General features: G+C 40.4%; 1 protein-coding gene across 4 annotated transcripts in view; it reads left to right on the forward strand.

Annotated features, from left to right (window-relative positions):
* Positions 1 to 4354: 4354 nt before the first annotated feature.
* The window catches only part of dscamb (Down syndrome cell adhesion molecule b), an 88894-nt gene continuing 73978 nt past the window's right edge, over positions 4355 to 19270 (forward strand). For all 4 annotated transcript variants that reach the window (XM_034548389.1, XM_034548390.1, XM_034548391.1 and 1 more), the window contains exons 1-2: positions 4355 to 4456; positions 5372 to 5518. In XM_034548389.1, the coding sequence (XP_034404280.1) occupies positions 5416 to 5518 (103 nt within the window). In that variant the 5' untranslated portion in view covers positions 4355 to 4456; positions 5372 to 5415. The remainder of the gene's footprint in view (positions 4457 to 5371; positions 5519 to 19270) is intronic.

Raw genomic sequence — 19270 nt, forward strand, 5'->3', positions numbered from 1 at the left:
TTGTGAGTGCAATAAAGTATAATATATGTTATATCTTATACACTATGTTAACCTACAAGTATACCAACCAAACTATGAAAATAAAGCTCAGATTTAAAAATAAAAATAACAAATTGCATACATCTTAAAAAGAATAAATAGGAACTGTAATGCACTAAGTTACCTGTGACAACATGAACCAAAGTCACACGTAATTCTAAATCAAAAAAAGATCTCTTCTCTCTGAAAATATCCCATAGGGAACAAAATCATCGTCAATTATAGATGCATATAATGCATTATTGAACGGGGTCATTTATTTCACCTTTACGGCTGAGCTCATGAAAAATTATGCCAATTACTGATTTCCTCTCGGGCAATGTAGTAAGTGGTTAGGCCCTGAGGCCGTTTATGGGGCATGACACGGTGCTCTTTGTGAGGTCTGCGGGGTGATGTACCTGCATCACTGGACCATTTGTGGCCTGGCTCCTGAGCTTAGTCAATTAGGAAAACGAGTAGTGCAGTGATATGCACCCTTCCACCAGAGTCCATTTCTTTTTTTTAATTAAATCAGACTCGCTATCACTCAGCCAGTCTAAATTGAGTTGCTCTCACATACTTTTCAAATGTGAATTAGACGAATATCAAAACAGCCATGACATAAATCCTAATCCAATTTCTCCGATGCTCGCACAGAATAGAAGCTTTCCAAGCAACCACACACCGCTTTGATCTACTTCTCTCCAGCCGTTTGCTATTGTGGCGCTGTAACGTTCAAAGTATCAATTACCTTAATTAATTAATTAAGTACCCAAATTGTATTTGCAGAAAACTTGTGTGATGTGTGCCAGTTGTGTCTGTCACATTTCTCTTATTGAAGAACATTTTATTTTATTTTATTTTTTGTTAAACATTCTTGTTCTTTACTTACTTTTCCAGAATCCCCTCTATATGATAATATGCTCTTTGGGGACATATTGCACTAACGCATGTGCCACATTTACAACAAAGAGTATAATCACCAGAATATTTCATGTGTTATACATGAAGAAAATGTCTACCATGTGTAACATCAGTAAAGGCTGTGTTTTAAAATATTGACATGAGTGATCTTCTCCTTCTCACTAACCTTGAGCACCGTCCATGAACAGGTGGGGTTTTGATCTCCCTCTCACAGCTCCAGTCTGTATTATCAACACGGCACTGAGAAGATTGATACTCCCTGTGCCAGCTGGAAAAAAAAGAGAATGATTCAGAATTTAATATGACTTTGATGTATTATTTTCATCTTGGCCGGTGCCACAGACCCACCGAGAACTCAGCACAGCTTCCACCGCATTTTAAAAGATTCAAATTGGCTAAAACTTTTTGATGTAAGAGACTGTACTGTACATAAATACAAAAGTTCCTCTCCTGGGAGCATGTTGTACTTTACAATATTTGATCAAAGTCAAATATGTGAGAGAACCAGTGTGTTTCATATGTAAAATCATTTGTGAAGTTAACACAATCTGATTTGGTAGTCAAATCACAACACACTACTTATATTACCATGAAGATTATGGTTTAACCTATTCAGGAGGAGGAAGAAAATCTACTAAAAGTGTTCAGTTCTTCAATGATTTGTTTCCCTTATATAGATAGAAACACAGACAGACAAATAGCATTGCCTATTCCATTTTCCTGGTGCGTAAGGATTAATAAGCACTGAAGCTAGTGTCATTTCTATAGAGTGAACATCTAACATTACCAGAGGTAGTAACAAGAGGTGCATTGTTAGCCATCACCTTGCACAATTCACAAATGGAAGTAACACATAGTTGTGTGCAGCAGTGTCAGGAATGTGCATTGTGAGCATTCACAAATGAAATCAGTATACGCACAGAAACAGTCACAGAGGTGAACAAATAGATGGATGCAGTAATCAAGACTGTCCTGCTACTAAAAACCCAGGCACCTGGATACAAGCCGGAGCCGCACGATGTGTCTGCAGGCTGCAAATGGCTGCTGGTTCCTTTATTTCCTCCACGTAAGGTTAAAAGCATTATGTTTGAAGATTTATATCCCAGTCCCAACGTGTCATTTTGTTACAGTGGCCACTAAAAACAGCTGCACAGGTAAACATATTACGATATTATGACTATTTAAAAAAATATTTAGTAAACGTCCAGTATGCAAAATTGTTATTATAACAAGAGGTTTTGATATGAGTTGTGCTAGTGCACTGTGGCCTCTGTTAATTATTGCGTCACCTGTATGCGTCTTAATGACGTGCAGCTGTCCTGCTAGCTAACGTTAGCTAAAAGAGAAAGAACAAGCTTCCGGTTTGTGGGTCGTTTTATCTCAGATAATTTATTATAAAACGTAGCAGGAACAACACCTGAGACGCTCCCTGCAGGTAAAATGCAAACACAGTTCATGTTGTTTATGTATTTGCTGGATACGAACGTTAATGTTTGCTAGTTGTGCCTTGTTAGCGTTAGCAAGGTAAAGCTAACGTTAGCTTTGAATAATAAAAAGAAATGCATCCATGTGTTGCATAATGCCAATAAATGATCCCTGAATCCTTGACAAATGTGACAGCTAGCTTGTATTTATATGTATATAGCTAAACAGTGGTGGAAGAAGCACCTTTACTTGAGTAAAAGTAGCAATATCTAAGAATGTAATAAAAAGTCTTACAGCAAGTTAAAATACATAGGCTAGGTATTGTCAGCACAAAGTACTGATCAGTATATCTGATATAAAACTATTAATTATGCAAAATCTCCCTTGTATGATATAATTGTATACATTATATTATTGTATAATAACTCTTTTTACTGATGGATTAAAGTAACGTTACCTCAACATTGTACTTCATTGACATTGCAGTGTTTGAATAACTAAATGTGACTTTCCTCCACTGTAGCTAAATATTGCCAAATATTACAAGCAAAACAACAAGGGTACCTTTTATAGATGTTATGGGTCACACATCCTGGCCTTCTCTTTGCTATACCACACACTAACCTATAATATTAAACACATGCAACGTTCAAAGTTTCATCAATATTTAACTCTGTGATCAATGATTGGACACGGCTGTGGATGAAAAACCCCCAACGTCAGTCCACATTATCTGAATAAATTTAAGAATGCATATTTCAGTTTCTTTTACACTGAGAGTGCTGAGCTGTTTGCATCTCAGACAGTGGTGCAACTGTCCGGATCTCCAATATGTCAACAGCGCTGCAGTATTGATCTTTAGTGTGCTAATAATTTAGGATGAGTATTCCTAATTTGTAACAACAAATGGGCGCTGAGCTGATGTGCGTGTGTACACGAGCAGGTCATTGGAGTGTCTCATTGCTGGTGGAGAGCTGCTGGAGCAGAGAAAAGGATGGAAACGTCTGCAATTTGAAACCTTGTTAGGAATTTATGAAGTGCTAAAATGTTTTGTCCCCTGGGAGGGTCCAAGCCAGCTGCCAGTGCCACTGTGAGCCATTTAGAGGAGAGCCTCTGGGCTCGTCACCAGGCTGAGATGGCAAGGGAGATACACGCATACAAATACTGTATAAGTATGAAATACAAATAATAAAAGCAGACTGGCACAGAAGCTCAGAATGCAAACATGTGCTGTCTTCATCCCTCTGAAATCCAACAGCTGTAGATTACTGTGAAGCTAATTGGTCCAACATTGACATTTATTACCCTCCTCTTCTCTGGAGAATGCTCCAGCACAAACTGCATTTAACGTCTGTCTCTTTACTGTGATGTTGGCTTTGCCTTGAATTAAAGCTTGAACATGATCAAGACAACTGACCTTATTTCATAATTGATAGTATTTTATGTTAATTTAATGTTCCCGAGGTCCCAGGGATGGGAATTACATTGATGAATCCTAAACTACCGATCATGTTCCATAACTAGAAGCACTTACAGTGGCGGACTTAAGAGGAATACTAATTTGTGCTTTTTTTACATGTTCATGCTCAAATGCCAAACAATCTGAATATGAAAAAAAAAGTACATTTCTCGACAAACATTTGTGGTCTCTACTCGAGATTTCTTTTGAGAATGTCATTCTAAAGTTGTGCTTCCAAACTATTTACAGGAAAAGTGATCAAATACAATACCTGGTTGTAACCGTGAATGTTCTGTGTTTCCTCTCTTTCAGTTTTCAGTGAGGACCTACATTCCAGCTTATATTTTGTCAATGCATCTTTGCAAGAGGTAGTATTTGCCAGCACCACAGGGACCTCTGTGCCCTGTCCTGCTGGTGGCGCGCCTCCTGCCTCGCTACGCTGGTATCTGGCGACCGGCGAGGAGATCTACGATGTCCCGGGCATCCGCCATGTCCACCCCAATGGAACCCTCCAGATCTTTAACTTCCTGCCGTCCAGCTTCAGCAAGCTGATCCACGACAACACGTACTACTGCACTGCCGAGAACCCCTCTGGCAAGATTAGGAGTCAGGATGTCCACATCAAAGCTGGTGAGTCCAACCTGGAGGGGTTAGTGTAGCGGGTGTACTGGTAGTGGTGAGTAAATGTAGGGGTTGTAGTTGTAATTGTAGCAACCCTTTACAACACTTTGCTAAAATCAAACACTTGAAAGACAAATTAATTAAGTTTCCAAAACCATATAATACCGTTCAAAGCATCTTGAGTATGACTTTTTATTTAATCTATCTGAGTCTGATTGAGGAATATCTTGCTCCAGATAAGTCAACGGTAAAATCGGCTGAACTTCGTCACAGCAAGTGTGTTAAAGATATCTAAAGGCTAAAGTAGGTCAGAGACATTATATTCATTTTGATTACTCGAGTGAACTGTTCAAATTGCACTTAAATCACAATCATGCAAACTGTGCTTATTCTCATGGCAAGGTCCTCTCATTAGCTATGATGGAGCTTTCTGTTGTATCACATGACCTTCCAACGCAGATGGATTTGTCAATTTTAGTTTTGTTTTTTTTACACTTAAAGGACTTCTTTTCCATGTTGGCACAACAATTAGGATTTAAAGTTCATTCTTGACCTCTTGACAGCAAATAATACAATATTTTGTTATAGCCACCTTTCAGCTGTTTGTCTGTCTACACACATTACATTTTGTATGAGTGACCAAATTTGATCCAAACCTCTACTGACTCAATATTTGTTGCCCTCTAATATCTGTAAAATAGTACAAGCTGATACATTTATTTTAATTAAAGTGTAAAAAAAACACTGTCTTGCTTAATTATATTTGTATTATAATGTTGCATAATTGTGCACCACAAAGTAGTAACAGTATTGTGATACTACTGCTACTACTACCCCAAAAATCAAAAAGAAGAATACAATGAAGCAGTTGGTCTCTTATGAATGAGACTCGTTATGAATGTATGTGTTTTTCTTCATCAACAGTTTCACGGGAACCCTACACAGTCAGAGTGGCCGACCAGAAGGCTATGAGAGGCAGTGTAGCCGTCTTCAAGTGCATTATCCCTGCTTCTGTCGAGGCCTACGTCACTGTTGTATCATGGGAGAAAGACACAGTTTCTCTCAGCTCAGGTAAGACAAGTAAATACTTTGTATACTGTGTAAATGGGTAGTTCAGTACAGAGCTTTTAGTGTTCAAATAAATCCAGGGACACCTTGATAATCAAGCCCAAATGTATTACATGTGAAGGTACAATGCCAGTGTTAATGTTAAAATGACCTTGTAGAAGGTATTGAGAGCACAAAGAGAAGCTGTGCTGTAAGAATACATCTTTGACGGAGTGAAAGTTGTGTTCCTCTTTATTTATTTTTTGCTGTTTATCCCAGTACCCCTCCCTGCCCTGCTCTGCTCCGCGCTCTTTGGACACTATGTTCTGTTTCACTGTGACTCATCTTCTTACCTGTTTTCCGTCATAGTCTGCCATTACTGAGGCTCTGCCGCTCTGCACAGCCCTGTCCTCTCACGAGCCAGAGGATGTTGATAACTGTCACATCGAATCACTGATCTTCTCTCTCCGATTCACATTTCACCTCAGCCAACTCCATTTTGAGTCCAGCAAGGGGTAAAGTGGAGCAGTTTACATAGCGTTATTGACCTAGTTACCCTCCTTGTTTGAATCCAGTGGCACAGCATGATAACGCAAGACAGCAGAACGTTCTGCGGGTTGGATTTTTACTCACGTTAAATGGGATGCTTATCTCTTGATTGCTCCATGTACTGCCCGCTGGCTGACTTCGCTTCATACTGGGGCGTTCAGGGACCTGTAAGTGAGCACTTGATGTCATTTGACTGAGGGCAGAATCTGGGACGGTGTTTTGGTGGCATTTTAAATGTGTCTGCTCAAGCATGAAGATGTGTCTTCTGATCCATGCCAGCGACTTATTTACTGGAGGTTACTCGAGTTACTCGCTGCAAGCTGCCGGTTGAAAACATTGCCTAATGTCACGGAGAGCGGGCGAATATGCAGCATGCAGATATGATTACGTTCCGTAAATGAAATGAATCATGTAGACAAGACTCGGAGATGATGTTCATCTCATCTGTACCTGGAAAGAAAGTGTCCATTATGAGGATGAAACGCTTTAACATTTAACTACTCGACATCTTTATCAAAAGCAAAGGTCTGTTGGCCTGAATTAAAAAGACAAGGACATTTAGAGACCATCTATTTATGTAAGATTTAAATTAGAAGTTTAAATGTGCATGTGTGTGTGTGCCATTTCTTTGTATTAAATACAATCATTGCCAATTACTTAAATCAGCTCTTATAAGGCTACAGTGACGTCTCTCTTTTTTCTTTCCTTCTTTTGTTTTTTTTACAGCAGGTCTGACTGCCTATAGAATATGCAGTGAAGTTTTAATGGATTATATTGTACGCTCTCTGTTCTTTTGAGTTCTTTCGCAAGTCTTCAAAAGAACAACGATATTGGATTGTCCGTGTTGACTCCAATAAGTATTGCAGCAGGCGAGTGCTGTCAGAAGCATGAGCACACTGTCAAAATCACTGCTGCTCGGTAATAAATATTTGATGGTCGATTCCGATGCATGAGCGGATTCACCCCGCACTGTTATGGAGAGGGTATGTTTACTCTAGGAGCGAAGGTTAGAAGGATGTGCACGCGAGTGTGTTCGTGCGTGAGCGGGTAAAGCACGCGCGAGAGGCCATGAGGATACCAACAGGGCTTGACAGTGGCAACCGGGTGCAGTTTGACCAAGCCTAGTTTTCCCGACTCCTTCTGCAGCCCCTTTTTTTCTTTTTCTTATTTTTTTTTTTCAATTTTTCATGAAAGAAGACTTGGTCTCAGTGGATACAAAATAAAGGTATCCAACACCACACTGAATTATTAATCTCAGTTGTTTTTTTTTGTTGGGAACGGGAACATCAAGCGCACTTCCCTACCTTGCATTGTGCATCAGAATGTGAGGAAGAGCAGCCAAGGCTCCTGATAGTTTTATCAACACCACGGATGTGTTCTTAACCGATCAATGTCCCTTGATTACTAATAGCAAAACAATGTGCATACCCTGAAACATCCAAACCTATAAACACTAGTGATAGCTTAATATCGTGAGGGTGTAAATGTGCTTTTTAAGATGAGTAACTTGGGCGTAGAGAGGATTCTGGTTTAAATTGTGGACGCTGAAATCTTAAATATCCAGGGATTCACATTAGGGTAAAAAATAGATGCATAATTACAGACTAGGGCCTGTCTTAATTAATCAGCTGTGATTGAAAAGTTAATTACAATATGAATTACCTCTCAGGATGAGGACTGCTTGGTAGTCATTTGAAGCGGCCTGTTTTCAATGTGAATGAGCACGACGCAAGCTCACTGGGTCCTAATGTCACTAACACACCATTAACCCGTCATGAATTTTAAAATGGATCTCGCAGCACACGCTTTCAAATGCCCGGCTCCGATCGCCTCCTTGCTGCTTTTGATAAACAATTGACAGAGCTGACAGAGAGATGAAAGAGGCACACACAAAGAATTAAATAAAGTAGAGCGCGGGAGGAGTCGAGCCGTGTCGCTGCCAGGATTTTATAAGGTGGACCTTTATTTCAATGCATGCGTGGATCGGCGTTGTCGCAAATGCACCTTTTGTGAAGCAGCGTGCACGCGTTATGTCTGCGTCGTGTTTTTGTTACATGTCGCCGTGTGTTTCAAGCGGCCGTGCTTTTGAAAAGGGACGGAGCTGCAATGGTGTGTGTGTTTTGTGTTTTTTCATCTACCTCCCTTTTGTCTCTCATCATTCATGCTACGAGGCAGCGTAATGAGCCGGGCGGCCTTGGTGGCAGAGGAGAGCCTCGACAGAACCAGTATTAGATACTGAATGAGCTGCAAACAAACATGCTGCCACTGAGACCTTGCACTCTCCTTTAAGACGCATGCAGTTGTATGTTGTGCAATTTGAACATAAATCCTGTGTCTACTAGTAACATTTCCGACGTTTGAGTCCTCCTAATGTGCAGCATTAGTTGCAATATATCGTCTCCGAGCTGCCGCAGATGATTTTCCTTTGTACGTACAATTTGTACAATTGTCTGTACATCTCCCACACAGTGATGTCTCATTGACTTTTCTTACCGTCTACAGTCGTAGAAGCAAAAGTAGAGAGGAGTCAACATAATCTCTATGCAAGTGTCGCTCTCAGAGCATTTCATGAAAGTGTCAACATTTGCATCCATTCAAATCTTGTTCTGTAAATGTTGTTCTCATCTTGCAAATGTGGAGCCCAGTGAAAGTGAAATGAATTATTGGACAATCCCACAAATTATATTTTGTGGCAATAGCGAAAGCTTGATGGTATTCTGTTCATCATCAAGACACTTAAAACTAATTTAATGTTTTTAATAAATATTGTTTAAAACAGAGTGCTATGAGATTTTCTTGTCAGTTTCCTGTGTACATGTACTCTTATCCAATAAGCACCTCAACTAAAACATGTTTCTAATTTAATGTTAATTAGGATTTGCCAATAATAAAGGGCATATTTTGGCAAGAAGACTATTTATTTAAAAATTGAGCATCGTCTTCAAAAAGCGAAATCACTGATTCACCTTTTCAAACATGTTTTCTTTGACCTCTTTGATTGTAAACTGAATGTCTTTAGCTTTTGTACCGTTCATCGGACAAAACCTCTCCTCTAGTGTGTGTGGGTTTCCTCCTGGAAACAAACAATCAGGCCTTTCATCTGTTCAGGCCGGAGATTAAGAGATGGAGGACAGGAAGCTTCATTCCATATTAAGACGCATGCTCACAGTGATGCGGGAGAGAAGACTCCATAAGCCATCTGCGACCCCCTCGAAAACGAGATTGTACATCTCAAGAGGTTTTATCCTAACAAATGAATTTGACCTTCCTACTTCCTACTTCCACAATGTGCCCCCGCCTTGCTATTCCATCCACTTAATTGTATGTGGCTAGTTATCACTTTTATGTTAAGACAGACTGGATGGCTTAATAGCATTATGGGATTTTTGGGAATATGTTTGTCTCCAAGCTTGTTGGGTATTTAATTCATTTGTTCTGCTGAAATACAATGTTTTTATATTTTATATACAAACAATTTCTCCAGATAATGTATTTTATCATGATATATATTGATATTGTGATTATAGAATTACCTATAATGTGTTACCTGGAGTTGGACTTGCACTATTTCACCCTTCGCTAAGTCCCGCCCTCGTATGCGGACTGGCCAACATAGCGTCGGTCACCTCCAATCAGAGCCCAACAACTCTACGACTCTGCTGTTATTCAATTGTGTCCTTACCCGGAGATGTTGAAAGGACATGTACGCTTCTAAAACGTTACTTTTCTATGTTAAAAGGAAAGGCATTCATTCAGGTAGTGCAGTTAGTGACAGTGTGGGCTCCATGCTAGCTCTGACAGCTTGATAGCGAAAGGGAAATTGAGTTCTATAATGTTGTGTATACTGTATATAGAATATCTGTGTTGTAATATATGTCAGATACTGACAAATATTATACTTTATGTTCCCAATGTTTCCTTGTGTTTACTCCCCTCTTCTTTTATCCATCCTCCTCCGCTGGCCTTGACTGACGGTCTTCTCTCCTCTCTTCTCCTCTTATTGCATAACCTGCTTGGTACAGCACCACAGTCAATTTTCTCCTGCGTGAAAAATGCAGTTTTTCTTTATTTGCTTAATGCAAATAAGTCCCTCCAATACTAACGGCATCAGTAAAATGAAATCTCAAGTTACATTTTTTCCGTCACATTCACGTCGGCCACTTCCCATCTGTGTGTTTAGCTTTCCAGCGATGAAAGTGCCTCTGCACTCTCGCATTCTGCTCACTCTTCTCTCATGGGTTCTTGTGAGTGCTTATAGAGGCTAATTAAACAGTTTGCTTGCTAATAGAATCACAGTCTTAACCAGCCACCAGCTCAGTCTCTGGAATGTTAAGGATGTCTTCAAAGGGGCAACTGTAGGTGTTTGGTTTACAGGATCACTGCTCAGCAGGAATTTATCATGCCAGTGATGTGCCACCGCCTCTTCATTTTTCACTGAGATTGACAGTGAGGGCACCGAGAGGCAGGCGGAGACGAGGCTGTAAATTCAACACGCCCAAAGTCAGGCCAACCTTGAAAGGAGGGCACAGTGGAAGAAAATGAGCGAAAATGAGCTTGGGAAGTAAGAAGATGCGAGGAAGTGGGAGGAAAGGGCAGATCAGCGGAGAGGAAGAGGAAGCTGGGGAAACAAGAGACTGAGGAGGAGGAGGAGGTTTGAAAGGTAGAGGAGGAGAGTGGGCGAGGCTTTTTTTCTTTTGTAAACAAGGGACTGCGTCACATTAGCCACATGATCTTTTCCCTCTGCCTTCTTCCCCTTCCTACATTCCTTTCCTCTCTCACTTTTCCTTCGATAGATAATGGGTGATCCCTGCATTGCAATATTTAGATTTTACTACACGTGTGCATGATGTGCTATACACGTCATGTTTGTGGTTGCATTGATGTGTTTTTTTTCTTTTTGCACACTACTCCACCCATCCTGCAGTGAAACCCTATGAAAACAACACAGCCTATCATTTTGCTCCCCTCCTCCTACACAGATCAGCAGTTAGTGAAATGCTGACCCTTGTCTTTCACGGCACCCCTTTTCCCAGTTCACTCACACACAGCTGCCTGAAAGCTAAGGGGATGGGGGTGCTTATTGTTTGTACTGTGTGTGTGTCTGTGTGTGTTAGTGTGTGTGTGTGAGTGTGTATGTGTGACAAAGTGCAAAGTGTGATGCTGTCAAGTAGGAAGCGTTTGGGGGTTGGGGGAGGGAGGGGCGCTCTCCTGAAAGAAATAATAAGAAAAAAAAGAGCAAAAGAAGAAAAAGAATCAATAGTTGTGTGTATTAATCACGCTGCTGCCACAGAGAAGTATGGGAACATGAGCTGAAGGATGCATTTTGTGCATTTGCAACATATAAGTGCTGTGTGAAGGGGAGTTTGGGGAATTGGAAGAGGACGAGACAAGACCCTTTTAGTAAGGAGTGAGGTTAGAGCTGAGATAGTCGGGGGTGTTTTCTCCATGTATTGTGTGTCTCTGGTGCCTTTTGTAGAAGACTAAACCCACGGTCTTTTGTAAAGCTTGCTTTAGGATAGCATTCATTCAGTATTATTTTGAAAGCTCTGATGTTACAGCTTTTGAAAGAGCTGAGATTACATTTTTATTTTATAGCTTTTATAATATGCAGGATGTTTTGACTCACATTTTTTGTTATTTTTATATGAATATTTGGGTTTCACATCTTCCCTACAATTTGCCATTTGGAAAGAAAGAAAGAAACTCTCCTTTGACTTTCTGTTTGAGCTGTTGCTGTTTGAAGTCTCCATCTTAGCTGCGGTGAAGGCTTGAGGGCGTGATACATATTTGATAAGGATCAATAGAAGGTTACTGAGAAAGAGATGGAGGGAAATCGATCTTGGACCAGGCTTCCCAAAAGCATCTTAAACCTAAGGTCATCTTTGGAGCGTCCTTCTGGATCCGCTGCTGACGCACACACACACTTGTAATTTGTGACTGAAAAACAATGCACATTTGAATTCTTCCTTGCTTTGACATTATCTTTTATAAGACATCAGGGGAACAATCTGGTGATTTAGAAATACCAGAAGGCGCACTGTGCTCAGCTCTCTGATTTGTGTGATGCTTTATCGCAGCTTTATATATTATATAATGCCATCTACTGACATCCTAATCACTGTGCACGTAAAATAAATAAAGCAAACTGTTTAGTGACGGGAGACTGAACAACAGACAACGCTCTGGCACAGTGGCTGCGATTCCCAGCTGATACTCCATACGGATAGACAAAATCAACAACTGTTGAAGCGGGCACTCTTCCATCAGTGTTTACTAATAAACAGCAACAATATGGCAGCCATTAGGCTGTTTAGGCAGGGAATGATTAGGGTGGTGATGGCTGGGCGCATTGGGAGACTGAACATGCTCTCATCTTTAATAGGCAATTTGGCTTTCTGTGATGGGGATGCCCCTTTTGTTTTCAACTCGGGTTGAAGACAGAAGCTTGAATGAGCACTGGTCTGGTAGATTGTGCTATTGTTATAATGCGGGAATCGGGTTTATAGTAATAGTGTCCTAAATTAGTGTTACTGTTTTGGGTTGTGCATTATTCCTGCGTATGAAATCCACTCAAACAAAGTGGAGTAAATCAAAACTCACAATTTACAGTTTAACTGTATTATGGATCTTAAGACGGTTTGTTATGCAATCAGCGCAATACAATTGCATTTAAAGCCAGCGCAGTAGTAGAAAGAGGTTAGTATGAGGACTCGTTCACAGAAAAGTTAGAAATATGTGTGTATAGTTGAGGAAAGCTCAGTTAGTGGAACGGGTACATCCTGCCAGAGCTTATGGATTACTGTAGAGCAACACTGTGTTGGAAATGGACTGGAGCCGGGCCAGAACTGGCCTGGCGTCAGGCCAAGACACAGATTAGTAATAAGCATGGTGTGAGCTAATTACAGCTGGAGCAAGCAATTAATTTCTGTTTATAAACTCTCCTGGATGTGGGCTGTTGGATGACTGTGGCTGTGTAGGTGCAAAGTCCCTCTGTTCATGTATGTGACTGCGCCTGTCAGTGACAGGTGGCGTGATTCGTGGAGGAACCTTCCCATATGTTCCCAGCCAAAGCACTGGGGGAAATGGAGACAAAAATGGTGTGCTCCACTCACATCCCATAATACAACAGTGTCTGATCCCATCTTAAAAGTGACTGATTAGAGTAAAAAAAGGCACTTAATAACTCAAATCACCCTGCTGACCTAATAGGGATTTTTCACTCCTTTTTTTTCGTCTCTCTCCCGCCTCCCATCCAATCAAGGATTAATACACGGTCTTATTCCGCTCCCAGGGTGGTTAATCTGGAAAAATACAGTAAATCACATTGAGCCTCTTTCAACTTTCTCACAGAGGCTCGGCGGCCTGTGCCCCCCTGCTGGCCATCTGTAACACTGATTAGACACGATCATGATTTAAAAGCATCTGCTGGACACCAATCAGAAGAGGAGATCTAATTGAGTGCTTTTATGACAAAACACTTAATGGATCTATACATTGTAGATTTGTCTCAAAAGACGTTCTCTTAAAATGGGAAATCCACCAAGTCCAAAAGAGTACTATACCGCCTGAGAAAACGTTAGTATAATGTCTTCTGCAACTCTGGGAGGAGCTTTCCAGAGTTTGGAATAATACTGAAATTGTCTTTATTGCAGTAGTATATATTTATAGTAGTCTTTCGACCACTCACACGACATGCCAACATTTGACTTATCTCCACCCACTCATAAACTGATGGCTGCTGTCCAAGATGTCAAACTGCTCGTTAGGATCTGATTCTAATCTGGTGAAATTGTAAATTGTCAGACTCAATATTAATTTGCCAGAGTGGCCCTTTATTTGTACTGTCTTGAATCTTTTTTGTCAACCAGAAAAGCGGAATAATAATTTTCAGTTTTTGCTCTTCTATTTTTGGAGCGTATGACATATTTATGTATAAAAAACCTTAATGAATTTATGAATTCATGCACAGCCTTACTGCATCATATCAGTTTCATTTCTCCTGTGATTTCAACAAATGGTTCTTCAGATTGACTCCTTCAGGAGCAAATGACCAGCCGACTTCGCTGCAAGGTGACCCTCTATCTCTTTCTTGATGTATGAGGCATCAAGCATCATTATTTTCCTTCAAGGCTTGTTTTCGCTCCTCCTGGCTCTTTGGCATGAGCCTTGAGAACAAACACACACACACACACAGACAAACAAGCACACACACACTGAGTATACTTGCAAGCCCGTCTTTGACCTCACCTTGCCATATACAGCCAACGACTGAGAACCAAATAACACCCAAACTCAGGCAGCCGGTTCCTGTCGTACCCTGACTGCCTGTTAGATGATCAAAGCTGTTCATGTGACTGTGTGCAAAGCAGCCAAGGCTATACGTCTGATACATTTAGGATCATGTTGTGAACGTATATGTCCCCGCATCCTGTCTATGATTGGTTCCTAAATGTTGGAGTTTGTCATGCAGAAACTCTACAGGAGGAAACAATGTAAATCTCACGCTACTCTCTGAGTGTAGCACCCGTCAAAACTGTAATTTGAGCCTGTGACGTCACAAGGTGACAACCACGAGCAGAGTGGCCTTTTGACAGACGCAGCCTGCAATCTTCACATCAGCGTAGGAGTTGAGCCAGCCAATCAGAGCCGAGCGCCCATCGCTGCACACGCTTATCACCTGCGTGCAGCTGCCGTTGCCCCTCCGAGGGAGCGAGCGAGGAGGAAAGGAAGGAAAGAGCAAAAATGAACGCTGCGCCTGAGACAGAGGGTGATTTGTATCGAGTCGTGGCACACACACTCGCGCTTGCATCTTTCTTTTCGCACAATTTCAGAGGTGTGCTTGTTTGAAGACTCGTTTTTATGCTCACTATAATCCACACATGTCATTTACGGGGGGGGAATGAAAAGAAAAATCATTTTCTGTCGTGATTAGTGCTGCATCAGCCCGGCAACAGTTAAAATGTGATTCAGAGTGGAAACGTGCTTCGTAGCCCTTGTGAAATGAGAAGGGAGCGGGAGAGGGGGAGAGATAAGCTCCGTCTGAATTGATTTTCCTGTTACTTTCTGCTGTACTTGAGTTTCCATAGCAACGTGGTCAGGTTCCCTCGGCCTCTTAGGGCAAGTGTAATTGTTGTCTGTTTTTGCCAGCCAAACTCCCCATTTCTCTCTCATTCTCTCCTTTCTTTCCTCTTTCTATGTTCTCTCAACAATAGAAATGTGGCGTAGATGAGATTCTTCTTGCACTGTTCGGCGGTCGGCTGAGAAAACATTGAGCACTTTCACCAACCAGCTGCATCAAAATGCATCACAAACCCTTTTTTTACTGGAATCAAGCTTTGCTTTAAGGCCGGGCAATAAATCAATATTATATATATCGATAACGTCATGTAAGATTTTGGAGATTGTAATCTGGAATAATTGTTGTCTTTTTCTGGTTTTAAGTGCATCATTATAGTTAAGTGTTTTTTTATTGTTTTTATTTAGATATTTATAGTTTTAATTAATTGCCTTTACCCCCACATTACTGGTGATTGTTTATCAACAATCTTATTGTTAATCAATATGAAGTTTATGTATATCCAACCAATTTGGCAAACAATTATGGCTTGATTAATTCACCTACTATTTGTACAATGAATATAATTTTCAGTCTATACAATGTTAGGAAATAGTAAAAACAATTCCCAAAACCCCAAATTACATTTAAATATATTATTTTACCAGCCGCCCTAAACCCAAAGATGTTAAGAATACTATAATTTGACACAAGGGAAAAATCTCACATTTGAGTATTTTAGCTCAACTTGTTCTTGTCCAAAAATAGGTTAAAGTTAAAGGCAAATGTTTTTGATTTTAAAAAAAAAAGTCCATTCTTTTTGATGCTTGGGATTTATTATTGCATCTCGGTGCAAATCAGCGCAGTAGAATTTTGGTCATATGCTAAAAAATAAAATTCTGCTATTGCTGATTATCACAGCACAAGATCTATTGAATCACATGAAACCGCCACTCAGAGTGACACGCACATATCAGCTCAACACAAGGCAAGCCTAAATTAGAAAGTGTGAAAGTATAATGACAAATTTAGCTGAAGATGTGTAAAATGTTCTTATGCGCACGATAATTTTCACATACAGTATAGAGCAGTGGAGATCAAGGATAATGATACGGAAGAAATCCATTTTAGTTCTAATAAAACTGATTTGCAGAATTTTTGAGATAATCAATGAAAGCTGCTGTGTCACAACTTTTGCAGGGATTTTTGACGGTAAGCCTAAAATGTGCTCCTGGCTTAGACACAGATGGGAATAGAGAAGGAAGCTAGAATAATCCCAAATTGAGTTTGCCGCACACAAATATGTCAGAAGGAGTCTTTTTTTTAATCTGAATTAGATATTACCAGCTCCCCCTCTGACTCCAATGATACACTGCTGTGCGCATAACAAGCCATTCACAGCTGTTTGTAGCCTAATGACTCAAAGAGGCCTTGCCTGCTCAGCAAGAAGAGATGGACTGCATCTTGGGTCTGCGACTAGGACTGCTGATCTAGAAACATTTACATTATGGCTTTCAGGTCATTACAGAAGAAAAATGGTCAAAAAGATCCTGGCGAGAGAGCCCAGATCAGCACTATGACCCTGAGCGCAGTACATTAGAAACAAAGGACTGAGGAAAACAGAAAAGGTTTGATACGAAAATCCTGCTGCTTAAAAAATACACCGAAATGAAACTAGAATATTTGAGAAGTTAAAATACTTAATTTGTAGTGCACAGATGGCAACATTTGTTCTTTTGGATATGTAACTGCAACCAATCTGAGTGTAAAATCTTGACCAAATTGTTCTACTGTTACTTTTCTCCGGATCTGGCTGTCAGTTAGCTCCCTAAAATGTAAAATGTAAATGTATTCTGTGCTGTATTTCAAGTAAGCTCCTGTATCTGTGAAAGCCTTGGACCTGTCCCAATCTGCTCTGTGTTTTCTGTCTCCAGATCAATGCTAATTAATACACATCTCCCTCAGGGACAGCGGGGAGGCCACGCAGAGAATCAGAAAACCCCATCGTAGGCTGAGCTTCATCTGTACCATATATGGGAAAGAAACCTTGAGAAATATTTGCATAGGGGAAGTCGTTTAACCTCACGTGTGCCAGTCGTAAACTGAGGCTCGCTCACGGATGCTTGGTGGATGATCAGAGCTCGTCCAATGGCACACTCGCATGCTAATTGGTATTTTAGGTGTTGGTGCTTTAATGCAAATCCAGTCAAGATGAAGTTCAGCCACCCCTTTTGATTTAGCGTTGATTTAAAGGCAGACGTGAGGACATTTTTCTGTTCCATCACCTGATGGTACAGAATGGCTGTGCCCAGACGTAGACTTCAGTATACGTGTGTTTTGTTCTGTTTACTCTCCTGTTTGCCGTTCTCCTCTTTCTTCTTCATCTCCCTCTCACTGTTAAAACAAGTGAAGAAAAAAGAGAATAGAAAATGGGAGACATGTTTTTGTGCATGCCTGGCGGACACATAGGAGCTGCATAACTAGCAGTTTCCTCTGAAGTAGGGAGAAATCTATTTGCTTGTAGAAGCTGCTTGCATAATCCTTTAGTTACACTTGCCAGCTGTGAGCAAAGATACGACGCTGTGGGATTTGGCGTGAATATCATTGGGAGGACAAAGAAATGAAACTGATAAGTGTTTGTGCACAGGGTCTTTTGCATAATCCAGGATAACCCATAATCTGAGTTAAAAAAAAAAAAAAATCATGCCCAAATAGATGTAGTGAAAAACCATCAATGAGAACATGCTGTTTGGAAAAATAGTTTGTCCAAAAATAAGCAATTGTGCTACTCTGAAATCAGAGATCAGGCTTGATTTAGATTTTATGTTGTTGTTTTTTTACCATCAAATTTTTAAACAGAGAGATGTGCTGCAGAATGACGACGAGGGAATTTATTTTAGCCTTTACAGAGAAATGCACTGCAGGTTCTCTCATGGCCAAATTTCCATATATACAGGACAGTCTGGCTTTGTTTTGGTTAACACCCATATGAAAGGATGGTATTCTTACTTCACCCCCCCCCCCCCCCCCCCCCCCCTCTCTCTCTCTCTCTCTCTCTCTCTCTCTCTCTCTCTCTCTCTCTCTCTTTCTCTCTGCCTGCATACACTTCCTCCCTCTCTCTCAGTCAACAGTATGCCCAGCAAAAAAGAAAACACACATCACTCAGCAGCTTTCAATACATCTGTCCTTTCTCTCCCCACCTCTCAGTGTGTTTGTTTGCTCAGCCCCCTCTGCCCCGGCGCCATCGTTTTATACCTCTCTCAATGTGTTATCGGATGGTAATAGACAGCCGCTGAAAGCTAGCATGAAATATCAGCATGCTGAGGTGTGTGGACTCCATTTCGTATGATACACAGAGCTGTCGTGTCCACGGGTCCAAAGAATGAAATACAATTTGTCTCATGAAGTGTCCACAAAAAACACATTTTATATTTATTACGCGTGGTTTCAGAAAAATCATTTGATGTTTAGATCCACTACATCCCTCACAGCTCAATGCAACATCGAATAAGCAACATAACAATAACATAGCAATAACAGGAGGTAAGGGACATTTTATCTGTGAATGTAACATTAAAACGTTTACCTAAATTTGAAAGATCCTTCAGAACAATTATGTTTAATAATTAATTAATTCAAAGTTGTGAATTATTTATTTATGTCAACACAATAGACAGAACTACCAGTGCATTAGTTTCCCTCTCTACCTTCTGACCTCATCACCCTGTCTGTGGTCCCAAGACTATTTGATCTTACTGAAGATGTAAATCTTTATAAAATAAATCCTGGATATATGGTGTCATTTTTAAAAAGCCTCAGTAATTTAATAAAATACCTGGGCACTGGAGATTTTTAGCAAACGTCATATATATATATATATTTATTTATATATATATATATCTTTTTTTTTTGGGAGGAACTATTTTCAACTGTAGAATAATGTGCGTTTGTTGCATACAGTATTAATCGAGACACAATTCACTACAGTGTTCAGTGTAATAAAGGGACGTGATAGAGGAATGAGATGCAGGAGGCTTTGGCTCCACAAACAAATACATGGCAAGATCCACTCATTTTTGGTTTTGGTGTTTTGATGGGATTTGTTGACAATAAAAAATCTCCAGTATTGACAGTGTTTTCCTTTTAGTCAAACACGGTTACTGGGAAATGTG

Source organism: Cyclopterus lumpus, chromosome 13, assembly GCF_009769545.1.
Source record: "Cyclopterus lumpus isolate fCycLum1 chromosome 13, fCycLum1.pri, whole genome shotgun sequence".
Taxonomy (NCBI): Eukaryota; Metazoa; Chordata; class Actinopteri; order Perciformes; family Cyclopteridae; genus Cyclopterus; species Cyclopterus lumpus.